Source organism: Octopus bimaculoides, chromosome 30, assembly GCF_046866305.1.
Source record: "Octopus bimaculoides isolate indiv1 chromosome 30, ASM4686630v1, whole genome shotgun sequence".
Classification (NCBI taxonomy): domain Eukaryota; kingdom Metazoa; phylum Mollusca; class Cephalopoda; order Octopoda; family Octopodidae; genus Octopus; species Octopus bimaculoides.
Window position 1 is genome coordinate 433,200 of NC_142957.1, and position 27,883 is coordinate 461,082.

General features: G+C 37.0%; 1 protein-coding gene across 1 annotated transcript in view; it reads right to left on the reverse strand.

Annotated features, from left to right (window-relative positions):
* Positions 1-1,289: 1,289 nt before the first annotated feature.
* LOC106882449 (uncharacterized) overlaps positions 1,290-27,883 on the reverse strand; it is a 44,292-nt gene continuing 17,698 nt past the window's right edge. Inside the window, exons 2-15 of the mRNA XM_089345839.1 lie at positions 21,472-21,543; positions 19,989-20,060; positions 18,569-18,640; positions 17,636-17,707; positions 17,307-17,378; positions 16,190-16,261; positions 15,584-15,622; positions 14,437-14,508; positions 13,447-13,518; positions 9,937-10,008; positions 7,440-7,511; positions 6,201-6,358; positions 3,445-3,536; positions 1,290-1,532 (exon numbers count right to left, since the gene is read on the reverse strand). Of these exons, the coding sequence (XP_089201965.1) occupies positions 1,290-1,532; positions 3,445-3,536; positions 6,201-6,358; positions 7,440-7,511; positions 9,937-10,008; positions 13,447-13,518; positions 14,437-14,508; positions 15,584-15,622; positions 16,190-16,261; positions 17,307-17,378; positions 17,636-17,707; positions 18,569-18,640; positions 19,989-20,060; positions 21,472-21,543 (1,252 nt within the window). The remainder of the gene's footprint in view (positions 1,533-3,444; positions 3,537-6,200; positions 6,359-7,439; positions 7,512-9,936; positions 10,009-13,446; positions 13,519-14,436; positions 14,509-15,583; positions 15,623-16,189; positions 16,262-17,306; positions 17,379-17,635; positions 17,708-18,568; positions 18,641-19,988; positions 20,061-21,471; positions 21,544-27,883) is intronic.

The window sequence follows — 27,883 nt, forward strand, 5'->3', positions numbered from 1 at the left end:
CACCACTCACAGTTCAGTTTTTGTGGAACACAAATATAAAAGTTGTGCTTCTCTCTCTCTGTTTTCCTCTACCAAATTGACTCACAAAGCTTTAGTTGCCTTAGGACTATAGTAGAAGACACCTAACATGCTGCACAGTGGTACTGAACCCCAAACCACATGATTGGGAAGCAAACTTATTCTGGTTATTGATAAATTAAAAATACCATTAACATACTAGCACTTCCTGGCACTTGTGCCGGGTGGCATGTGTAAAAACATTCGAGCGAGATAGTTGCAAGTGCCACCGAACTGGCTCCTGTGCAGGTGGCATGTAAAATGCACCATTTTGAGCGTTGCCGTTGCCAGTACCGCCTGACTGGCCTTCGTGCCGGTGGCACGTAAAAGTACCCACTACACTCTCTGAGTGGTTGGCGTTAGGAAGGGCATCCAGCTGTAGAAACTCTGCCAAATCAGATTGGAGCCTGGTGTAGCCATCTGGTTTCACCAGTCGTCAGTCAAATCGTCCAACCCATGCTAGCATGGAAAGCGGACGTTAAACGATGATGATGATGATATATATATATATAGGGGCAGTGCTATTTATATTTTTGGAAAATGGTGTTGGATAGCATGGCCCGTTGTTTTAGCTTTTGACCTAGTGTTATATGTGTTCGTGTGTGGTATAGGTTGTCTTAATGCGGGTTCTCTCGGGGTTCTAGCATAGTGTATGTATGGTCTGTTGTGATTCTGATGGTTGGTGTGTCGTTGCGATGTGATTTGAGATATGTGTTGCTTGAGCCTAGTATTAGGGATTATTTTATTTGTTGGGGGAAGCCACTCGCAGCGAGGACTTGGTTGTAATATGGTGCGTGGTTATTGAATATTACCTCAGCGGTAGAGAGGTCAGATATGCGGATCGAGATACCTTTGACTATGTTATCAAAGATGGATTTGTGGTGATTGGAATGAATGTTTAAGTATTTAAGGTATTGTATAGGTTTGTGATAAGGGGAGTATTGGGAGGTTTCTAAGTTTAGAGTTACATCTAAAAAGTTAGTAGATTTGTGGGAATTTTCAAAATAGACAGGATTAGGATAGAGAAAACTGTGTAGATCTTTTCTAGCTCGTTCTAAAGAGGATTTGTTTATGCTCTTGGTAACTAGCAAGGCATCATCTCTGTAGAGGTGGTATCTCTCCCCCCTCATATACATATTTAAATATGCGTGTGCATGTGCATACACACATATATACACACATGCACACAATAAAATAGCTTCCTATATATAAACAATTAATCAATGTTCTTATTAACTATTAAGGTGTAATAAATCAGATGTAGTTATATTAGATAATAAATAACACTTACCAATGAAGGCATTCTTGTTACATAAGTTTCTGATGCAACAACCAGTACAGGAAATGCCATCAGTCCATTTAATGCATGTATGACTATTGTTTCTCATGGCTTCCACACATTTTCTGTATGTGCTGCAGGACCTTTCAAACTTCATTGTAACACCGTTCATTGATAAAGCCATCCGACAAACTGGCTGTAAGAATCGATATAAAAGTCATTTACATTTACTACAACTACGACATTCACTAGTACGACTACTGCTAACTACAGCAACAACTACAACTGGGATGTTTACAACGCGAGAGAGTTTAATCATTGCTACTAAAAAATCTCAAAACAGCAAATGAGACCGAAAATAATTTGCGAGAGTGTTGTAAGATAACAACATAAGTGATCCCTTATTAAGTTTATTGATATTTACCTTTTATAAATAACATTTCATGAATGCTTCCTGAATGCCAACGCGTTCGGATCACATGTAATGTAAATATGGCCATCGAATCACTAGCCGTATTAAAATCAGTTGGCACTCCGTCGCTTACGACGTCGAGGGTTCCAGTTGATCCGATCAACGGAACAGCCTGCTCGTGAAATTAACGTGCAAGTGGCTGAGCACTCCACAGACACGTGTACCCTTAACGTAGTTCTCGGGGATATTCAGCGTGACACAGTGTGACAAGGCTGACTCTTTGAATTACAGGCACCACAGAAACAGGAAGTAAGAGTGAGAGAAAGTTGTGGTGAAAGAGTACAGCAGGGTTCGCCACCTTCCCCTGCCGGAGCCTTGTGGAGCTTTAGGTGTTTTCGCTCAATAAACACACACAGCGCCCGGTCTGGGAATCTGGGAATCGAAACCGCAATCCTATGACCACGAATCCACCGCCCTAACCACTGGGCCATTGCGCCTCCACAGTATTAAAATCACAACACTGTCATTCACCATCAAACTTAAAATCGGTCAAATAATCCTTTCTATCATAGACACATGGTCTGAAATTTTTGGGGAGGGGACAAGTCGATTACATCAATCTCAGTGGTTTACTTGTACTTTATTTATCGACCTCTAAAGGATGAAAGCCAAAGTTGACCTCGGCGTAATTTGAACTCAGAACGCAGCATCTGGCGAAATACCGCTAAGCATTTCGTCCAGCATTCTACCGATTCTACCAGCTCGCCACCTTAAATTCGTCAAATAATCCCAATAAAACAGAAAGTATCCTTTTCTACTCTAGGCACAAGGCCCGAAATTTGGGGGGGGGGCAGTCGATTAGATCGATCCCAGTGCGTAACTGGTACTTAATTTATCGACCCCGCAAAGTCGACCTCGGCGGAATTTGTCCAATAAAACAGAAAGCATCATTCAATCCAAGTTTTTTTCTCAATCGAGGAATGCACAAAGGGATTTTTTCCGCACACAATTTACGAAGAAAATAAAGCGTGCAAAACTCATCAGGAACGGAAACTAATACACCCGCACTGAAAGATGATAATGAAATAAAATTATCAGACTGAACTCCTCAAGGATAGCAAATAAAACAGAAAATGCATTAAATGGACACAAGAGAAATATGCTTCTATTCTGCAAGCATATTTTATAGTCACAAAATGAAAATACAATATACTTCTATATTCAAGAGATGAGGAATTATGTACATTATTTACATTTGACAGATATTTGTCCTCATCTTGTTTGTTGTTAACACAACGTTTCGGCTGATATACACTCCAGCCTTCGTCAGGTGTTTTGGGGAAATTTCGAACCTGGGTTCTCCTAAGGTATTTTTCGATGTTGTTATTGTTATTATTATTATTATTATTATTATTCAGGTCACTGCCTGGAATCGAACTCGGAATCTTGGGGTTAGTAACCCGCGCTCTTAACCACCACGCTATATGCCCCAAGAGATGAAGGCTGGAGGGTATATCAGTCGAAACGTTGTGTTAACAACAAACAAGATGAGGACAAATATCCGTCAAATGTAAATAATGTAAATAATTCCTCATTTCTTAAATATAGAAGTATATTGTATTTTCATTTTGTGACTATAAAATACGGTTGTGGATATGTTTAATGAAAAGGAAGAAAGTAACATTTCAGTTTATACCTCTGCTCCTGGACAGTTTGTCACTTCTGAACCATTGCACTTCATCCCTGAACATGTTTGACACTGTAAATTCCTTTGAAATAACGAGTAATCTAGAGAACATAAATAATTATCCATATTTAGGAACCAAATAGTGTCATGCATAGCAATAACAAGAAATACTTTGTGATGTCAAGCAAATGTATACGTGTTAAGTGTTGGAATCAATACATGTCAGACATATAACCCATAGTATTAACAAAGACTATAAACATGTCCTTATTTATTAGCAAAGACTATTAACATTTTCATAATATATGAACTATAAACATGTGAACAATAAACATGGTCATAATATATGGACTGAGCCAAACAATATTTGAATAAAAATTAGAAAAGATTAGCAATAGTAAGTTGCTCTATTGAATATATAAGTTCATGTATGTATGTCATTATTCAGTCTTATTTCAAGATTTCTTGCCAATAGAGACAGAACCAGTTTCTAATCTAGATCCAAGGCTCCTTCATTAGAATTTCAACATCAACAGGGTACTTTTATATGTATGTATGTATGTGAAGGCACATGGCTCAGGGGTTAGAGCGTCGAGCTTACGATCGTGAGGTTGTGAGATCGAAACTGGGACAGGGCTGCGTGTTGTGTTCTTGAGCAAGACACTTTATTTCACGTTGCTCCAGTTCACTCAGCTGTAGAAAAGAGTTGCGACATTACTGGTGCCAAGCTGTATCAACTCCTTTGCCTTTCCCTTGGATAACACTGGTGGCGTGGAGAGGGGAGGCCGGTATGCATGGCTGACTGCTGGTCTTCCATAAACAACCTTGCTAGGACTTGTGCCTGGGAGGGTAACACCTACACATTACCTCTCCCTGCCCCTTTACCCCGACATTTACACTTTACACACATTTCACATACTAACTCGCAGTTTCTACATACACACACATCTCACCTCGGTCATCCCAGTTACTCTCTTCACACTTTATCACACACACACACACACCTCTTTCCCATAGCGTCTTCTGACTTTTACACATACATACAAACACAAACACACTGTTACAGGGACTCAGAGATATTCATGTCTGAGACACACACACACACACACACACACAACTGCCCTCACACGTGCACTTGCTTAAGCATTGCTTTGGTTTCTACCTCCAAATCATTCAAGTCTCTCTCCTCCTTTTACCTTTCATTACTGTTTGGCCCCTACTAACTGCAACCAATTCACTCCCTAATATATAGCCAAGCTAACACTCTTCTGCCGTCTCTCCCTAATTGTGCTCACCCTTTTTCCTATAGAAACCACTTTTGCTCTTCTCTCATTCTTCCGACAGCCATTTTCTTACCCTCTCTTCACAAATGTGTAACAATACCTTATTTGTACCGTCTACATTATTTGATCTTCATGAAGTGTCCCATCTTGTCAGATTTTTTATATTCCTGTTTTTTTTTTGTGTTTTTTTGTCTCTTGGAATTTTTCTCGTTTCGATATTTGATCTTCTCAAATAATTTTCTTCTCGCATTCGAATTTTAGCTTCTAGTTTCTGCTGAATCTCTTCATGTCACGTCTTACAGCCTTCACAGTGTTCACAGAGCATTGAGCAGCAAGCACGATGTTAGCATTTTGATAACCGGTACGAATCATAATGACACATGTGACTGTTTTCCAATATTCAAATGGAGCCCAATCCTCGATGTCAGCTAACTTTTTCTCAGCTACTTTATGTTCATGCACTCCAACGCCATTGACTATTCACCAATACATTAAGCTTTTCCTGAAAAATGGGATATAAAAATCTTCATATTTAACCCAAACACTCTGTACACATCCCTCCATCTAGCCATCCAATATGTTCATTATTCTTGTGAGGGTCATGAAGACAGAATCCTGAAGTACCTCCTGCATAGGGTCCTATCAGAAGCAATTGTCAATACACTTTCTGGTTGGATTCTCGAATGGAACTGACCGAAACTATCGATATTATCTTGCCAACTTGTTCTTGGTCTACTCTTAGATTTTCTGCCGGTTGGGGAGACGCCGAAAATATCCGAAGTACGCACCCTATCGAGTAACGTTATTCTAGAGATTCTTCGGAGGAAAGCGCATTTCGACCTTTGTTATTTGTGATCGTACTCTTTCTGTCGTTAGCCAACATTCATGTTGGTAGGTGAGGGCTGGCTTTCTTACCAAGCTGTCCTCTTCTGAGGATCGAATGCTAAAGCATTTGTTGTCTCTCGGGAAGGTCATTATGCCAATAATAATCGCACGCACTGGTTCTATTTCACTTCTTTATTATTCGTCAATTTGTTAACCAATTATTCTCGCAGCCAGTTATGGCTATTAGAGACATTTTGTTGCCATTCATGACCTCTTCAATATTTGTCTTATTTTTTGGATTCTGTGCTTATGTAGTCGTACGGATGTGAGTGAGAATGTACGTAAGAGAGGGGGAGTTAGAAAGAGGGTGTGCCCCTATACATGTGTGTGTATGTGAACGCCCATTCATGCCTGCGCGCGCTGTTCGCTGTTGTATGTGCGTGTGTGTGTGTGGATGAAAGTTTGTGTGATACAGTTTAGTGCACTAGAGAGAACGTGTGGATGTGAAGCGTATGGATGGCAAAATGTTTATTTCTTTATATTTGTATCTGTTGGTCCGGTTTCGTAAGACATTATATTGCGAGCTGCAGAGAATGACCGAAGTTTTCTTTGTGTTAATAATAAAAGAACAACAGAAACAAGGAGGATTTTACTTACTTGTACATTGCGAATAATTCAGTATAGGAATTCTTTTGCCTAAATCTGTCTGACACTGGCCCGTGACAGTCAGAGTTCTGTTATAGTTATTTTTCGTATAATTCACTAGGGCTGGCAGGTGACATCCGCACATCATATCTTTATTGCGAATGAGCAAACTGTAATAATAAAGAGAACTCTAACTAAATGCGCTTCAGATCAAAAGAGAAACTGCTGTTTGATTTAACAAGAAACAAAGTTTATAAAATTTGAGCTAGCTTATTAAAGTTATGACATTCAGAGTTTTTTTTTTCCAAAAGATGCTAATAACATCAATAAAGTGAAATGGTTTTTAGTGGAAAGTGGAATGAGATTTTAAGTTCCTATTTTCTTTAAGCTAACATTATTGAAAAATAAAGTACCTTTAAGCGAGATTATTAGCCACTTGAAAGGATTCCATTTTATCGTGGTTTAAGGCGGTTTTGGTGTCGGAGACCTGCCATTGTTTCTGAGCAAAACACATTTAGAAGGGACGTTGTGGCACTAAGAACGTTTGTCTTTAAAATTGGAACTGTACCAACGCAGAAACTGAAAAAGTACAGAGTTGTAGTTTTTTTAGTTTCTATGGCAAACATGCACGTGAATGCTCATAATTAGCAGAGAGAAAATAAATTGATAAACGTTTATTTTCCGAAATATCATAAACTATTTCCTGCTTTTTTAAAACAATAACGATGGCATGACACAACCCCCTGGCTCACCAATTCTGAGTTTCTACTTTCTATTTTTTCTTTGACATAACTTTCCTTCATAAATGAATTACCTGGGGGTGTTTATTTTAATGGTCTACGAATGTATACAGTGAGTTTCTTTGCTCTAGGTGTCGGAAAGACACTCGGCAAGAAATGGAAACAAAATTGAAAGAAAGAAATTACCCAGCTGGATGACAAAGGGAAAGACATTGTTATGTGCCGAGGATCCTGAAAAGGGAAATGTTGCATCCAACTTTAGACCAATAACAGGCTTTCTACTAATGTGGAAACTAATGTTAGGTGCTTAGGCTGATGAACTTTGATACTTTGTTTAGATACTTTGAAAAAGGTGGGTTGCTACCTATTGAACAGAAAGGGTGCCGAAAGATTTTTGCTGTGACATTGTTATAGGGACAGTCATTTGTTGCCAATTTCACAAAGAACTGAGAATCGGATGACCTCTTCTTTAAGATTTTAATTTTCCAATAAGCAGACTTGTTGTACTTACATTTCACTTATGCTGGGGAGGAATAAGAAAGCACCATCGTCATAGTTTCTTATTCGGTTCTGAATCAAATATCTGAAAAAAGAAAGACAAATATTATACACATTAAAATAAGAAAAAGTAAATAAATCTGTTTTCTCTTATTCAGTACTGTCTAAAATGCTCTTTACTCAACAGAAACTGAATAAATGTCCATGGCCACAGTACAGTTGTCTATTTCTCTGCATTGATCTTATAGCAGTATTGTTGGGACAGGAATAGGCTCCTTCAATCTGACTCAGATTTCCTAAGCTGAGAAAATCTTTTGTGAAATCCCAACAACAACAGATGGAAGATGATAAAATATAAAAATGACAACACATAAACGAGACTCTTATGTGCACATCATGAGGTTTATATAACATTCTCATCTATGATAGAAATATTATTTTCGATATAGGTACAGGCATGGCACAGTAGAAAGAAGATTCCTTGTCACAGACATTGATTCTTTAGTCCCATTGCGTGGCACCTTGGGTAATTGACGTCTACTATAACCTTGGGTCGGTTAAGCCCTGTGAGTAAATTTGCTACCGGAAACTGTGTGGAAGTCTGTTGTATATATGCGTGTGTATCTGTCTTTGTGTTTATACCCAAATACGCTTGACAGCAAGTCTCGGGTTGTTTACGTCTCCGTAACTTAGCGAGTTTGGCAAAAAAAGATTGCGGTTGATTAAGTAACAGATTTTAAAAAGTAAGTACTGAGGACGATTTGATCAACTAAACCCTTGAATGCAGCACACCAGCATGGCCGCACTCCAATGATTGGAACAAAGAATTATAAAAGTATACACTCCAATGGTAATGTAATGTTATAAGAACTTTTCAAAGAAAATAAAACGTGAATTATTACAACACTGACTGTCTTCAGAACAGTTCACAACTTTAAGAATCCTTTTCAGAGTGTATATAACAATTAATACTCTTTTTACACTTTTACTTGTTTCAGTCATTTGACTGCGGCCATGCTGGAGCACCGCCTTTGTAATCGAGAAATTCGACCCCAGGACTTATTCTTTGTAAGCCTAGTACTTATTCTATCGGTCTCTTTTTGCCGAACCGCTAAGTTACGGGGACGTAGACACACCAGCATCAGTTGTCAAGTGATGGTGGGGGGGGGACAAACACAGACACACATACACACATATATATATATATATATATATATATATATATATATATATATATATATATATACGACGGGCTTCTTTCAGTTTCCGTCTACCAAATCCACTCAGAAGGCTTTGGTCAGCCCGAGGCTATAGTAGAAGACACTTGCCCAAGGTGCCACACAGTGGGACTGAACCCGGAACTATGTGGTTGGTAAGCAACCTACTTACCACATAGCCACTCCTGTGCCTATGTTCACCTTTAAGAGTTAGTAGCAAATATATACTAGGTACTAATAAATTACATTTACGATTTTAAAAATTCAGAAAATTTAAAATAAGGTTAACTTGGCAAAATTTATTGGGAAACATAAACGAAGAATTCTTCATTAGAAATACCAGAATATTATTACGTGGATTCCATTGGTTGCACGTGACTTGCTGAGTTATTCTTATTTTTATTTTTCCTGAATCTTTCAAATTGTGAGTGTTAATAATGGACACTCTGCATATCCTTCATAATATCAATCCATACACACATAGGCCCAATGTTGTTGGAAATACTACTTTATGGTCCAAATAAACGAAGACGTTTTGGAACAAATTCCTCAGCCTTCCATATGGCACTATGCTGAACGTCACAGTTGAGGGCAGAAGGCCAAGATGTTATCAATGCAGACAGAATAACCACTTGAAAGCCTTCTTCCCACAAGTAATACAGAAGGAAGGCACTAACCCCTTGATATAAGCACCACCAACAGCACAACAACTGAAGCAACCTCAACTACAGAAGCAACACCAACAAGAGAAGAAACTCCCACGGAAAGAAAACAGAGAAAGTCTACCGTATTGCCTTTTTCGATGTTTTTCAGGCACAGCACTGTCCAACCCCATGTCAACCACTTTGCTGTTATTTGGTCGGCATGTAACGAGGCGGAGGAGGGAAGGAGGTCGAGGTGGAGGAGGAGGGAAGGAGGTTGAGGTGGAGGAGGAGGAGGGAAGGAGGTCGATGAGGAGGAGGGAAGGAGGTCGATGAGGAGGAGAGAAGGAGGAGGAGGGAATGAGGTCGAGGAAGTGGAGGAGTAGGTGGAGGAGTAGGCAGAGGACGATGACGAGTACGGGAAGAATAAGAAAAAGAAGAAGAAAATAGATTATTTATGTTTTAAGAGTGAGAATGTGAAAAATTGGCAAATGATTTAATATTAAACATTCAGAATTTAATATTAAACATTCAGAATTATATCGTGAGTGAAACAGTCTGAAGAATGAGAAAAATTGGCAAATGATTTAATATTAAACATTGAGAATTATATCGTGAGTGAAAGAGTCTGAAGAAAACAGAGGCAACTTACAATTTTTCTAAACTGTAGAGATTTGCAAACGATCCATCTTTGATGTATTGAATTTGATTGGAGGACAGATCTCTGCATTACAAAAAGGGAGGAGTTTAGAAATAATATGGAATACTTACGTGATACAATATTCAATACTGAGTGATAAGAGTGAGAGGAATACGGAGATTAATTAGGAGGATGAGGAAGAAAGGAAGATGAAGATGGTGATGATGATGGGGATTCTGATGACGATGATGATTAATGACGGTGAACATCATGTTGGTAAGGGTGACGATGATGATCATTATGATCATGATGATGGTGACTGATGAATGTGATGATGATAATGATGGTGTTGATGAAGATGTAGTTGATGATGAGAATGATTATGATGTTGAGGATGTTGATGATTATGATGACCATGTTCATTATGGTTTGGCGGATGCCTTATGAAAACGAAGCTGGTAATACTCTTTTACTCTTCTACTTGTTTCAGTCATTTGACTGCGGCCATGCTGGAGCACCGCTTTTTAGTCGAGTAAATCGACCCCAGGACTTATTCTTTTGTAAGCCTAGTACTTATTCTATCAGTGTCTTTTGCCTAACCGCTAAGTTACGGGGACGTAAACACCCCAGCATCGGTTGTCAAGCGATGGTGGGGGGACAAACACAGACACACAAACATATACACACACATACATACATATATATATATATATATATATATATATACTAGCAGAAATACCCGGCTTTGCCCAGGTTAAAGAGAATAATGAAATCTAAAAACGCTGTCTAGACTACGCAACCCTCAACTGTTAGTAGCTACGATACCATATTTCTACATTAATAACTCTCCAATCCATGCCAGCATGGAACATAGACATTAAGTGGAATGCCAGTCTCTCATGTAGGAGGGCCTTGAAATCAATGTTACCAACTGGGGACTATGTGTGTCGTAGTGATAATAAAAAGACCCAAAGGAAGTCTGCAACGAAATAATTTTACTCAACACTTTGCAAGTGAATCAGTGGAGGCAAAGATGCATCTCATTTACTTGACAATTTATGCACCACATTGCAGAAATCACAATGTAAGTATATCTGAAAGGGTAGTCTTACACTGTTGTACCGTTGAATTACAAATAATGCTCATCTGTTATGTTCGGGTTAAAATTTCATCAACATCAAAAATATATGAATTTTCATGGGAGTTATGGCCGTTATACATAGAATATAATTTCCAAATTTCATAAAGATCCGTTCAGTACTTTTGACGTAGTTTTGGATAAGAAAACAAATGACTAATGTGTGTGTTTGTGTGCATGTGTTTGTGTGTGATGGGTGTATATATGTATAGATATCTGTATATATGTATATATATGTATATATGTGTACATATTACATGTACATCTATATATATATATATATACATCTACACATGTGTATACATATACATGTATGCATATAGATCTATATATATATATCTATGCATATACGTGTACATATACATGTATATGTATACATGTACATCTCTCTCTCTCTCTCTCTTTCACTCTTTATCTCTTTCTCTCTCTCTGAAAGTATCTATCATTACAGTATCGAAATGTGATTGTTTCAATTAGTGGAATAACGTGTACATATACATCTATATGTATACATATACATCTCTCTCTCTCTCTTTTTCTCTCTCTCTCTCTGAAAGTATCTGTCATTACAGTATCGAAATGTGATTGTTTCAGTTAGTAGAATAGTTTCATTTTAAAGTGAAAGTATTTGACATAAGTGTTTTTGTTTCACTTTTGACACGTAATACTTAAATAGTGGAGGAGATATTATGTTGCCGTGGGCTCGAACTCTGCAAGAAGTTAAAATTTTCTTTGACTAAAACACAACTGGAACCCTAAGTAAGGCATGTGTAAAATTTGAATGAAATTGGTTGCGTAGTTCTCGAGTTTTAGGGATTCACACAGACAGACAGACAGACAGACATTCTCATTTTTATATATATAGATATATACAACGGGCTTCTTTCAGTTTCCGTCTACCAAATCCACACACAAGGCTTTGGTCGGCCCGAGGCTATAGTAGAAGACACTTGCCCAAGGTGCCACTCAGTGGGAGTGAACCTGGAACCATGTGGTTGGTAAGCAAGCTACTTACCACACAGCCACTCCTGCCTCTACGGTGATGAAAATGATAATGCTGATGATGAGGATAATGGTGCTAACAATCATAAAAATCATTATCATCACCAAGAAGATGTTGAAGAGGACGATGTTCATGATGCAGTTGACGATGATGATGAAGTTCGTGATGATACTGATGATGACGATGAAGACGTTGATGACGATTATAATGATGACGTTGACGGCGATGATAAAGTTCGTGTTGATGATAATGATGATGATATAAATGATGGCGATGATCATGATGATGATCATGGTAATGATATTAATGATGAGGTTATGATTATGATGATGACAATGATAATGTTGAAGAAGATGAGTAAGATCGTGATGATGATGATGATGATCATCATCATCATAGTGATGATAAACAGGATGATGACGATAATAATAATGCGGATGATAAAGATGGAAATGATGATGATGATGATGATGATAATGATGATGAAGATGAAAATAATGAAGATGGTGCAAATGATGAAGATAAGCCGATGATGACGATGATGAGGCTTATGATGAGGATTATGACGAAGATTATGTTGATAATGATGAAGATGATGATCATAGACATGACCATGATAATGATAATGATGATGATGATGAAATGCTAATGCTGATCATGACAATCATGATAATGATTATGGTAATGAAGTTGATGATGATGATTGTATTATTGTGATAAACATCAAATAAAGAAGAATCTGAAAAAGGTGAAGAAGAAGAAGAAGGGAAAGAAGAATAGGAAGGAGGAGGAGCGAAGGAAGAAGACGAAGAAAAAGAAGAAGAAAAATAATAAAGAATGTGAAGGAGGAGAAAAAGGAGTTGGAGAAAAAGAAGCTGGAGAAGAAGAAAAAAGAAAAAAAGAAGAAGAAGGAGGAGGAGCGAAGGAAGAAGAAGAAAATAATAAAGAATGTGAAGGAGAAGAAAAAGGAGTTGGAGAAAAAGAAGCTGGAGAAGAAGAATGAAAGCAAGAAGAAAGCTGATTATAAATGTCTTATTTATATGAATGAGAAAAATTGGCAAATGATTTAATATTAAACATTGAGAATTATATCGTGAGTGAAAGAGTCTGAAGAAAACAGAAGAGGCAACTTACAATAATATGGAATAATAATATGGAATAGTTTCATAGATACAATATTCAAGAAGATGAAGAAGAAAGAAGGGGAGGAGCGATGGAACAAGAAGAAAAAGAGTAGTAGTAGTAGAAGAAGAAGAAGAAAGCAGATTACATATGTCATGTCTTACTAATATGAATGCAAAAAATCGGCAAATTATTTAATATTAAACATTGAGAATTATATCGTGAGTGAAAGAGTCTGAAGAAAACAGAGGCAACTTACAATTCTTTTAAATTGTAGAGATTTGCAAACCATCCAACTTTGATCTCCGTAATTCGATTCCGGTTAAGTTTTCTGCATTATAAAAAGGAGAAGTTTAGAAATAATACGGAATAGTTTCGTGATACAATGTTCAATACTGAGTGATAAGAGTGAGAGGAAAATGGAGAATAATTAGGAGGATGAGGAAGAACGGAATATGAAGATGGTGATGATAATGGGATTCTGATGATGATATTGGTGAAGCTGGTTGTGTTGGTGAACATCATGTTGGTAAGGATGATGATGATGAAAGAAGAAGAAGAAGAAGAAGAAGTGAAGGAAAAACAAAAAGAAAGAATATGATGAAGAAAAATGAGTAGTAGAATAATAAGAAGGTATAGGAGAAAGAGAAAAAGAAGAAGAAAGAAGAACGAGAAGAAGAAGCGAAGGAAAAACAAAAAAAGAATATGATGAAGAAAAATGAGTAGTAGAATAATAAGAAGGTATAGGAGAAAGAGAAGAAGAAAGAAGAATGAGAAGAAGAAGAAGAAGAAAGAAGAACGAGAAGAATGGGAGAAAAAGAAGAAAAAGAAGGAAAAACAAAAAGAATATGATGAAGAAAAATGAGTAGTAGTATAATAAGAAGGTATAGGAGAAAGAGAAGAAGAAGAAGAAGAAAGAAGAACGAGAAGAAGAAGAAGCGAAGGAAAAACAAAAAAAGAATATGATGAAGAAAAAAGATTAGTAGTATAATAAGAAGGTATAGGAGAAAAAGAAGAAGAAGGAAAAACAAAAAGAAAGAATATGATGAAGAAAAAAGAGTAGTAGTATAATAAGAAGGTATAGGAGAAAGAGAAGAAGAAGAAGAAGAATGAAAGCAAGAAGAAAGCAGATTACATATGTGTTACTAATGTGAATGAGACAAATTGGCAAATGATTTAATATTAAACATTTAAACATTGAGAATTATATCGTGAGTGAAAGAGTCTGAAGAAAACAGAGGCAACTTACAATTTTTCTAAACTGTAGAGATTTGCAAACGATACATCACTGATGTCTTGAATTTGATTGCCGTAAAGATATCTGCATTACAAAAGGGGCACGTTTGGAAATAATATATGATGTGGCTGATGCCTCAGATGAAAATGATGCTGGAGATGATGATGAAGATCGTGATGATTCTGCTGATAACGATGATAACGATGTAGATGATGAAAAATATGGTGATGATCGTGATGATTATGATGAGGATGATGGTAATGATGATGATGATGAAGCTGATGTTGACGATCAGGATGGTGATTATGATGTTGATGGATGAAGATAGAGTCTATGTTAATGATGGCTATGATGATAACGATGATAAAAGTTGATAAAGATGAATAAGACCATGATGATAATGTTGAATGCTCATGATGAAGATGATGATAATGATGACGCTCATGTCGATGATGATAAAGATGCAAATGATGATGATGAAAATCCCGATGATGATAATGATTAGGATAAAATAATGATTATACTGATGAAGAAAAAGCCGATGATGGAGATAATAATGATGAGGAGTAGGGGGGATTATGATGAAGATGATGATGATAGACATGGTCATGATGATGACAATGATGATGAGGAAACAATTGCAACGCTGATCAGGACAACAATGAAGATGATGATGGGAATGGAGACGACACTAATGATTATAATATTATGATAAATGACGAATGAAGGAGAATCGAAAAAAAGGTGAAGAATAAGAAAAAAGGACAGAAGAAGAAGAAGAAGAAGAAGGTTAAAAGGAAGAGGATGGAGGAGAAGAAGGAGGAGCTATGGAAGAAGAAGAAAAAGAAGAAGAACGAGAAGAAGAAGAAGGAGAAGAATAATAAGAAGAAGAAGACTAAAAGGAAGAAGGAGGAGCTATGGAAGAAGAAGAAGAAGAACGAGAATAATAATAAAAAGAAGAAGACTAAAAGGAAGAAGGAGGAGCTATGGAAGAAGAAGAAGAAGAACGAGAAGAAGAAGAACAAGAACAAGAAGAAGAAAGCAGATTACATATGTGTTACTAATGTGAATGAGAAAAATCGGCAAATGATTTAATATTAAACATTGAGAATTATATCGTGAGTGAAAGAGTCTGAAGAAAACAGAAGAGGCAACTTACAATTCTTTTAAATTGTAGAGATTTGCAAACGATCCATCACTGATGTCGGTAATTTGATTCCCGACAAGATATATGCATTATAAAAGGGAGAATTTTAGAAATAATATAGAATAGTTTCGTGATACAATATTCAAAATATTGAATGATAACAGTGAGAGGAATATGGAGAACAATTACGATTGTGAGGAAGAACGGAATATGAAGATGGTAATGATGAAGCATATTCTGATGAATATTATGCTGCTGAAGTGGAGGCGCAATGGCCCAGTGGTTAGCGCAGCGGACTCGCGGTCATAGGATCGCGGTTTCGATTCCCAGACCGGGCGTTGCGAGTGTTTATTGAGCGAAAACACCTAAAGCTCCTCGAGGCTCTGGCAGGGGATGGTGGCGAACCCTGCTGTACTCTTTCACCACAATTTTCTCTCACTCTTTCTTCCTGTTTCTGTTGTGCCTGTAATTCAAAGGGTCAGCCTTGTCACACTGTGTCACGCTGAATATCCCTGAGAACTACGTTAAGGGTACACGTGTCTGTGGAGTGCTCAGCCACTTGCATGTTAATTATATCGTGAGTGAAAGAGTGTGAAGAAAACAGAAGAGGCAACTTACAATGTTGTCAAATTGTAGAGATTTGCAAACGCTCCATCACTGATGTCTGTAATTTGATTCCCGGCAAGATTTCTGCATTATAAAAGGGAAAAGATTAGAAATGATATAGAATAGTTTCGTGATACAATATTCAATATTGAGTGATAAGAGTTAGAGGAATATGGAGATTAATTAGGAGGATGAGGAAGAACGGAATATGAAGATGGTGATGATGAAGAAGATTCTGAAGAAGATTATGCTGATGATGATGATTATGACGGTGATCTTGATGATGGTAATGGTGACAATGATGACCATGATGATGGTGACAATGATGGTGTTGATGAAGATGTAGTTGATGATGAGAATGATTATGATGTTGAGGACGTTGATGATTATGATAATCTGTTCGTTTTGATGAGAGTGTTGCTTATGATGAAAGTGGTGGTGGAAATGGTGAGGATAATGATGATGATGATAATGATAATGATGATGAAGTTCGTATTGATGATAATAATGATGACGATGATTATGTTTTAGATGATGAAACTGACGTGGATGATGAAGATCGTGATCATTAAGATGATGATGATGATGATGATAATGATGAAGTTGATGAAGATGAGTGAGCTCGTGACGATGATGATGTTGATCTTGGTTACTATGGTGATGATAAACACGATGACAATGATACTGATGACAAAGATACAAATGATGATGACGATGATGATGATAATGATGCCGATCATGACGAAGATCGTCATGATGATAATAATAATGATGATGATGAGGATTATGACGAAGATTATGATGATAATGATTAAAATGATGATGATCATAGACATGGTCATGATAATGAGAATGCTGCTTCTGATTATAATGATGATGAAATGTTAATGCTGATTATGACAATCAAGAAGATGATGATGGTAGTGAAGATGATGATGATCATAATATTGTGATAAATATCAAGTGAAGAAGAAGAAAGGAGAGAAGAAAAAGAAGAAGAAGAAGAAGAAAGCTGATTACATATGTCTTATTTACGTGAATGAGACAAATCGGTAAATGATTTAATATTAAACATTGAGAATTATATCGTGAGTGAAAGAGTCTGAAGAAAACAGAAGAGGCAACTTACAATCTTTCTAAACTGTAGAGATTTGCAAACGATCCATCTTTGATGTCGGTAATTTGATTGTAGGAAAGAGATCTGCATTATAAAAGGGAGAAGATTAGAAATAATATAGAATAGTTTCATGATATAATGTTCAAGAAGAAGAAGAAGAAAGAAGGGGAGGAGCGATGGAACAAGAAGAAAAAGAGTAGTAGTAGTAGAAGAAGAAGAAAGCAGATTACATATGTCATGTCTTACTAATATGAATGCAAAAAATCGGCAAATTATTTAATATTAAACATTGAGAATTATATCGTGAGTGAAAGAGTCTGAAGAAAACAGAGGCAACTTACAATTCTTTTAAATTGTAGAGATTCGCAAACGATCCATCTTTGATGTCCGTAATTCGATTCCCGCCAAAATATCTGCATTAAAGATGGGAGAGGATAAGAAATAATGCAGAAGAGTCTCGAGATACAATATTCAAAATATTGAATGATAACAGTGAGAGGAAAATGGAGAATAATTAGGAGGATGAGGAAGAAAGGAATATCAAAATGGTGATGATGATGATGATGATGATGATGATGTTGATTTTGACATCAATGATAAAGATGATGAAGATGAGGAACATGGTGCTGCTGCTGATGGCGTTGTGTTGATAAAAATCGATGATGATGATGATAATACTGGTTATGATGATTCGAATTATCAGGATGATGCTGATGATGTTGAAAATGACGTAGATTATGATGATAATAATGAGGATGAGGTTGATCATAGTCATAATCATACCAATGATGATGATAATGAAGACGGTGTGATAATTATCATAATAATGATGATAATTATAAATTGATAGAAGAAATGAAAGAGGGAGAAATAGAAGAAGAAGACTAAAAGGAAAAGAAGGATGAGCTACGGCAGAAGAAGAAGAGGAAGGAGGAGAAGAAGAAGGAGGGGAAGAAGAAGAAGAAGGAGGAGAAGAAGAAGGAGAGGACTGAGGAGAAGAAGGATGAGCTATGGAAGAAGAAGAAGAAGAAGAAGAAGAAGAAGCAGAAGAAGAAAAAGACTAAAAGGAAGCGGACTGAGGAGAAGAAGGATGAGCTATGGAAGAAGAAGAAGAAGAAAGAAGAAAAAGAAGAAGAATGAAAGCAAGAAGAAGAAAGCTGATTACATGTGTCTTACTAATGTGAAGGATACAAATCTGCAAATGATTTAATATTAAACATTGAGAATTATATCGTGAGTGAAAGAGTCTGAAGAAAACAGAAGAGGCAACTTACAATTCTTTTAAATTGTAGAGATTTGCAAACGATCCATCACTGATGTCGGTAATTTGATTGTCGTAAAGATTTCTGCATTATAAAAGGGAGAATTTTAGAAATAATATAGAATAGTTTCGTGATACGATATTCAATATTGAGTGATAAGAGTTAGAGGAATATGGAGAATAATTAGGAGGATGAGGAAGAACGGAATATGAAGATGGTGATGATGATGGGGATTCTGATGAAAATGATGGTGACGATATTGATTATAACGGTGAACTTGATGATGGTTAGGGTGACAATGATGATCATGATGATGGGGACAATGATGAAAGTGATAATGATGATGATAATGATGGTGTTGATGTTGGGAACGATTATGTTTATGAGGATGTTGATGATTATGATGATCACGTTCATTATGATGAGGCTGTTGCTTATGATGAATCTGATGGTGGAGATGATGATGATGATGATAAAGATGCTGATGATAATGATAACAAATATGATGATGCTGCTGATGATAATGAATATGATCATCATCATCATAACAATGGTGATAATTATAAATTAATAGAAGATATAAAAGAAGAAAACAAAGAAGAAAAAAGAACAACAACAACAACGAGAATAAGAAGACAAAGAAGAAAAAGCTAAAGGAAGAAGGCGTAGGAGGAGGAAGAGGGGAGGAGAAGAAGGAAGAGGAGCGATGGAAGAAGAAGAAGAAGAAGAAGAAGAAGATAAAGAAGAACAACAACAACAAGAAAGAGAATAAGAAGACAAAGAAGAAAAAGCTAAAGGAAGAAAGAAGAAGGAGTATGAGGAGGAAGAGGGGAGGAGAAGAAGAAGAAAAATAGTAGTGTAACTAGAAGAAACAGAAGAAGAAAAATAGTAGTGTAACTAGAAGAAACAGAAGAAGAAAGAGATTAAAAAAGAGGAAGAAAATGAAAAAGGAATACGATGAAGAAGAGGAGAAAACGATGAAGAAGAAGAAGAAGAAAAAGAATAAGAAGAAGAAAAAGAATAAGAAGAAAAAGAAGAACGAAAGCAAGAAGAAAGCTGATTATAAATGTCTTATTTATGTGAATGAGAAAAATTGGCAAATGATTTAATATTAAACATTGAGAATTATATCGTGAGTGAAAGAGTCTGAAGAAAACAGAAGAGGCAACTTACAATAATATGGAATAATAATATGGAATAGTTTCATAGATACAATATTCAAGAAGATGAAGAAGAAAGAAGGGGAGGAGCGATGGAACAAGAAGAAAAAGAGTAGTAGAAGAAGAAGAAGAAGAAGAAGAAGAAGAAGAAAGCAGATTACATATGTCATGTCTTACTAATATGAATGCAAAAAATCGGCAAATTATTTAATATTAAACATTGAGAATTATATCGTGAGTAAAAGAGTCTGAAGAAAACAGAGGCAACTTACAATTCTTTTAAATTGTAGAGATTTGCAAACGATCCATCTTTGATCTCCGTAATTTCATTCACGCTGAGATCTCTGCATTACAAAAAGGACAAGTTTAGAAATAATATGGAATAGTTTCATGGTTCAATGTTCAATATTGAGTGATAAGAGTGAGAGGAATACGGAGAATAATCAGGAGGATGAGGAAGAAAGGAAGATGAAGATGGTGATGATGATGGGGATTCTGAAGGTGAACATGTTGGTAAGGGTGACAATGTTGATCATGATGATCATGATGACAATGTTGATCGTGATGGTGATGATAATGATGATGTTGATGAAGATGCAGTTAATGATGAGTGTGGTGACGAGGATGTTGATGATTATGATGATCACGTTCGTTATGAGGAGGCTTATGCTTATGAAATTGATGGTGGAAATGGTGATGATGATGATGCTAATGATGAAGATGATAAAATAATAGTCATGATCGTTAACACCATCATCGAGATGTTCGAAAATGTTGATGCTCTTCTCGATGATGATGATGACCGAGAACGTGATGATGGTAATGATGATGATGTTGATGATGACGTTAAAGGTTACATTGATGATGATGATGATGATGATGATGACGATGATGATGACGAAGATGAGGAAAATCGTGGTGATAATGATGATTATAAAATTCGATGATGATGACAATGCTGATGATGATGAAGATCCTGATGATGATGGTTATAATGATTAAAATAATCAGGATGATGCTGATGATGATAAACACGATGTTGATTATGAAGATCATAGTCATAGTGACAATGATGATTATGATGAAGATGCTGATGGTGGTGATAAGGAAGGTGATGATCGTCATCATAACAATGATGATAATTATAAATTAATAGAAGAAGAAGAAGAAAGAAAGAAAGAAAATATAATGAAAGAAAAAGAAGAAACGAACGAGAAGAAGAAGAAGGAGCGAAGGAAGAAGAAAAATAAGACAAAGAAGAAAATAAAGAATAAAATGAAGAAGACGAAGGGGAAGGAGGTGAATAAGGAGGATAGCTGGAAGAAGAAGAAGAAGATAAAGAAAGAAAGAGAATATAAAGAAAGAAAGAGAAGAAATGAATGAGAAGGAGGAGAAGAAGGAGCGAAGGAAGAAGAAAAAGAAGACAAAGAAAATACAGAATAAAATGAAGACGAAGAGGAAGGAGGTGAAGAAGGAGGATAGCTGGAAGAAGAAGAAAGAAAGAAAGAAATAGAAGAAATGAACGAGAAGAAGGAGAAGAAGGAGCGAAGGAAAAAGAAGACAAAGAAGAAAATAAAGAATAAAATGAAGACGAAGAGGAAGGGGTGAAGAAGAAGAAGAAAGAAAGAAAGAAAGAAGCTGATTACATATGTGTTACTAATGTGAATGAGACAAATTGGCAAATGATTTAATATTAAACATTGAGAACTATATCGTGAATAAAAGAGTCTGAAGAAAATAGAAGAGGCAACTTACAATTCTTTTAAATTGCAGAGATTTGCAAACCATCCATCTTTGATGTCTTGAATTTCATTGTGGTGAAGAGATCTGCATTATAAAAGGGAGAAGATTAGAAATAAGATGTTGGTAAGGATGACGATGATGATCAATATGATGAGGCTGATGCTTATGAAAATGATGGTGGAAATGGTGATGATAATGATGACAATGATGATAAAAAGAATAATCAACATCATCATCATCAAGATGTTGAAAATGTTGATGCTCTTGATGATGATGATGATGATGTTATTGATGGTAATGATGAATGTGATCATGATGAAGATCATGATGATGATGACCAAGAACGTGATGATGATGGAAATGATGGTAATGATGATGATGATGACGTTAAAGGTTACATTGATGATGATGATGATGATGATGATGATAATGATGATGACCAAGAACGTGATGATGATGGAAATGATGGTAATGATGATGATGATGACGTTAAAGGTTACATTGATGATGATGATGATGATGATGATAATGATGATGACCAAGAACGTGATGATGATGGAAATGATGGTAATGATGATGATGATGACGTTAAAGGTTACATTGATGATGATGATGATGGTGATGACGATGATAATGCTGATGATGATGTTGACAACGATGATAAAAATGAAGATGATGATAATGTTGATGATGATAAAAATTCGATGATGATGATGATGATGCAGATCCTGGTGATAATGGTTATGATGATTAAAATAATCAGGATGATGCTGATGACAAACGCGATGACGTTCATGATGATGATGATGATGAAGATTATCATGATAATGATCATCGTATGAAGATGCGCAAGCTAAAGACACGCAGACTCCCGGTGAGGTTGAAGCATCTCTGGCTCAACCTGGACGGTGAGCAGGTTTGGTCTCCGTTCGTTGATGAGATATTTCCCAGGTTCACTTCTTTTGGTGGAAATGATGTGAAAGATTCATCGTATTTTGGTCTTCAATATCGCCACGTGCGCGTTCGTGGTGGTGTGAAAAATTTGGAAGCGGTGTGGAAAACCTTTTTGAAGTAAGTCTGAAGGGGGCGAGCTGGCAGAAAGGTTAGCACGCCGGGCGAAATGCCTAGCAGTAGTTCGTCTGCCGTTACGTTCTGAGTTCAAGTTCCGCCGAGGTCGACTTTGCCTTTCATCCTTTCGGGGTAGATAAATTAAGTACCAGTTACGCACTGAGGTCGATGTAATCGACTTAATCTCTTTGTCTGTCCTTGTTTGTTCCCTCTATGTTTAGCCCCTTATGGGCAATAAGAAAAAAAAAAGAAGTCTAAATTGTTAATGTTCCAGAATTAATTTTAGTTGAATTTCTTTAAAAAGTGTATTTCTGTGGTGTCGCAGACAAGCGACACATTCCCCCCCTTCCTGGAAGAAGAAAGGCAAAATTTAAACACAAAAATTTTGGTTTGTGTGCAAAATGAACAGCTTGTCATGCAACGAGGAGAAGCTAATGGCGAGGTGCCTGGAAGGAGACTGCGTAGAACGCGGGCACAAGAAAAGGGATTGACAGAAGAAAGTAGAAACAAATGGAAAGGAAGACAACTCGGAGAAAAGCGTAAATTTTGCTTCGGCTGGTAGCGTGGCGGAAGAAAACATCTGCTTCGAACCGGGCAAACATAAAAATAGGCTACAAAGAGATGGAAATGAGGTGAAAGTTTCATCTCCCGAAGTAATTATACAGAACACAGCAAGGAATACTGTTATTTACAAAACAGTTTCATTGAAATCAAAAAGGAGAGAACCGGTGACCAAAGAAGCAGTGGAGAAATGCCTTCGACCCATTTGGATGGTTGTAACATACCTAACAACGGGAAAGCGATACGGCATGGTGGAGGTACGTTTCCGACCCGAGGAAAAAGCCAGGTAACATTCAACGAACACATTGAAAACAACCGAGGTGGCTCTCCTACCCACATATCTTGGTAGACACACTTCCAAGGTAAGGGCGAGGGGAATAACACCGGAAATTGATGTTGCCTGGCTTATTGATGCAATCTTAAAGGGCTTGGAGGAAAGAGTAACTATCTTTGAAGCCTACAAGTACCAACAGCAGAACTGGGTAGGGCAGGTTTTAGAATTAATAATTCAGGTCACCTCAGAAGATTTAGAGGAAATTATTAGATATAATTTCGGTGGGGGAGATGAAGTTGAGATTAAACGTAGAAGGCAGGAAGCCCAGGTATTATAAACGCGGACAGAAAGGGCACATTAGGGCTGAATGCCAGACACAACCAGAGGTAGGAAAAGAAGCCTCCCCATCGAAGGAGGAACCAGCAGCAACTACACCGTGGACAAAACCAACAGCACCTCCACCACCGTCCACAAAACTAGAAGCACGAACAACGCAGGCGAAAATCCAACTAAAATCAGGGAAAGCGGAGGATATACCCATGAAAGTGGCCAGAGAGAGACAGAGAGAGACAGAAGAAGACACAGAGTGGGAGCACACGAGAAGGAAAAGAGAAAAAGAAAAGGCTCAAACTCCGCCCCACAGAAACGCCTGCACATTCACAACCCAACTAAACATCTACGCAAACACACACAGTCACTCAAAAACACACACCCACACAAATACAGTCACAGGATACACAGACCCTAACCCTCCCACCCCACATGGCCATAACGGCTGTTAATAACAAAAACAAAAATTTAAAAAGAATCATATCAAAACAGAAAATGACAAAACATTCAAACCACCGGGTAACACAGAAACCCCGGAAAACATGGAGCTTCTCATGTTATACAGAGAAAATTACGATTATATAAAACAAAGATTACCCAAGATACGTTGGTCGTTGGGTATGAAATTTCTCTGAAACCGTTTACAAAGAACTGATAAATAACCCACCAACCACAGCTAAAATGGTCGATGAAGGACTTACTTCCTAACCGGAACACTCTTAAAAGTAATCCCCACTCATGAACTCGATTAATTTAGGATGTATAAATGTGCGTGGCCTGAAATCGGATTGGAAGCAAGCTTGTCTTCTAAACGATTTTGGGTCACATCGGTTAGATGTGATAGCTCTTACTGAGACCAGACTGAGGGGACTGCAGGATTTTGTGTCGCTCTTAAATGACTACGATAAAGTCATTTCTCCACGCCAACCGGTAGATGCCAGGGGAATCGTAGTTCTATGGGTGGTTTTCCAACAAGTAGGACTAATATTTAATGCGTTCATCTTTGAAAATTTATTGTGTTTGTGATAGCGTAAATTTTACTGATGACATTCTATTAAAAATAAATGTTTCATCACCTGTTCACATAAATCTATTTTGCATTCATAAGTTACGTATTTTAAGGATTTGATATTTAAGTGGGTTTCGTTATTATTTACAGTTTAATCTGCCTGTATCAGTTTTAATTGTAAAAATAATCATTCTTGCTATAGAAACAAAGCCTGAAATTTGGGGTAAGGTGCCTAGTCCTTTACATTGATCTCAGGGCTAAATTAGTATTTATTTTGTCGACCCCAAAAGAATGAAAGGCAAAGTCAACCTCGGCGGAATTTGATCTCGAAACGTAAATACGGACGAAATGCCGCTAAGCATTTTGTCCAATGTACTCAACGATTCTGACAGCTCACTGAGTTTTTAAGTGTAAAACTAATACAATCAATAATCAAACAATAATTAACATCTATTCTGTGACGAGATCGACTGATATTATATCATATTAATATGACAATAAACAACAATCCAACTAATTAAGGAAATGTTGTTGGCACTCCGTTGCTTACAACGTCGAGTTGATCTGATCAAAGGAACAGCCTGCTCGTGAAATTAACATGCAAGTGGCTGAGCACTCCACAGACACGTGTACCCTTAACGTAGTTCTTGGGGGGATATTCAGCGTGACACAGTGTGACAAGGCTGACCCTTCGAATTACAGGCACAACAGAAACAGGAAGTAAGAGTGAGAGAAAGTTGTGGTGGAAGCGTACAGCAAGGTTCGCCACCATCCCCTGCCGAAGCCTCGTGGAGCTTTAGGTGTTTTCGCTCAATAAACACTCACAACGCCTGGTCTGGGAATCGAAACCGCGATCCTATGACCGCGAGTTCACCTCCCTAACTGGGCCATTGCGCCTCCACAATTAAGGAAATAATATTCTATGATATACACAACACGTATTATAAGTACCAAACTTTCCGTACTGTCCGTTCGTTGAATGTGCCATCAGGAGATTTGGTGGGATCAGACAAATAACATCAAAGTTCAGATACTAGTCAGATCCAGATCATTGTGTAATGTTATAAATAATAAATTCAGTATAAATATACATTGAATGAGAAACAATTTATTTGACTTCACAGAAAGTAACATATCGGTCTGTTTTACTCAAACATTGTGTTTAAAGCTGTGAGATCAACAACATAAGCGATTAGCTAAGAATATAATCGATGAGAATTTAAAACATTGGATGTGGAAAATATGTAGAAAGTATCAAATACTTACAAAAATGTAGTTTTTGAGGGGATATTTTGCGGGACTGAAATTAATTGGCGTTTTCCACAATTTACATATCCAGTCGAATTACAATTACATATGGTGCATGTATCTGAAACAGCATGAGCCCCGAAAAACAATCCCGTATAGATTATCAACATAAAAACCCATGGAACTAACATAGTTTGACGGAACATATTTTCAGGCCTAAATCTGTAACAGAAGAAAATAGAAATTATCAGAGGCTTCAATGTTATTGCTTTCATGCTACAGATTCTTCGAAGAAAGCAAAGCTCACCCTTGTTCCATGTGACGAGTATGTCTTTATTTTCATAATTTAATATTCAAAATTACAAAATTAAGTTTCGAGAAACCAATGGGAAGCACTTTGTTAGAAATTATAGATTTTATGGGTGATAATGTCAAACACACACAGAAACGTACCCCTACACATTCCCACGCAGTAACCATACTTTGGGGATCTACTGTAAAATTAATGAATCATAATTTTCCAGGACCCTAAACTAGTGGTTCCTCTAAACCTGATTAGGTTCCTAAATCCGATAGTTCCCTTCAAGCAACTGTGTTGTAGCCAATGACGTTTTTCTGCACCCAAGGTTTAGAAGCATTCATACAAATCGTTTTTGTATAAACTTATATATATATATATATATATATATATATATATATAAATTGGAAATGTAAAAATAAAAACAAAACACAAAGGATTCTGCGGTACACGTGTTTCAAGCTTTATAGTTGTTGCATCATTATTGGTATATAATTGACAGTATAAAGCTATCTTCAGCCGCAAATGTATTCTTTCCCAAGAATTATATCACAAAGAAGTTAAAGGAGGAAGAAACATGAGAGATAAAAGGTGAGATTCCACTTGGTATTGTCCATTGTAATATACCTCGTAGAATTTTTAATTTGATGTGTGTGTGTGTGTGTGTGTGTGTGTGTGTGTGAATTAAAATTAACAAATAAAACAAAAAAAAATAATAACGAACGTGAGGACGTGCACAAGAAATGTATTAGCTTCAAGCTCGGTAAAAGGAGACAGTTTGACGTTTTTAGCCTAACTCCTCGTCGGAAAGGAGAAGTGGAAAAGTCCATAGATGAAGAAGAAATCACCAACAACACAAGTGTAGATTATATATATATATATATGTGTGTGTGTGTGTGTGTGGTAAGTAGCTTGCTTACCAACCACATGGTTCCGGGTTCAGTCCCATTACGTGGCACCTTGGGCAAGTGTCTTCTACTATAGCCTCGGGCCGACCAAAGCCTTGTGAGTGGATTTGGTAGACGGAAACTGAAAGAAGCCTGTCGTATATATATATATATATGTGTGTGTGTTTCTGTGTTTGTCCCCCCACCATCGCTTGACAACCAATGCTGGTGTGTCTACGTCTCTGTAACTTAGCGGTTCGGCAAAAAGAGACCGGTAGAATAAGTACTAGGCTTACAAAGAATAAGTCCTGGGGTCGATTTTCTCGACTAAAGGCGGTGCTCCAGCATGGCCACAGTCAAAAATGACTGAAACAAGTAAAAGAGTATGTGTGTGTGTGTGTGTGTGCGAGAGAGAGAGAGAGAGAGTTTACAATTTATAGGGAAATCTTAAGAAATAATTACAAGATAGCTAAATGTTGCTTAAATGTTCCAGGATATAATTCCGGGATAGTAAGTCGTATTTAGTAGAAAATAGGAATATATAATAAGGAGACACAACGCTCTGGATGTTGTTAATCAATTTATATGTTGAAGTGTCTTCTACACATGTTTCGACGGTAAGACTCCAACAATGTCCGGCAGGATAAATTATAGACAGCAGTGCACCAAGCACTTCAGAAAGTTTATAAATAAAAAGATCATCAAACAGACATGTTAACAGAGATAGAAAGTCCCATGCAGGAGTGGCT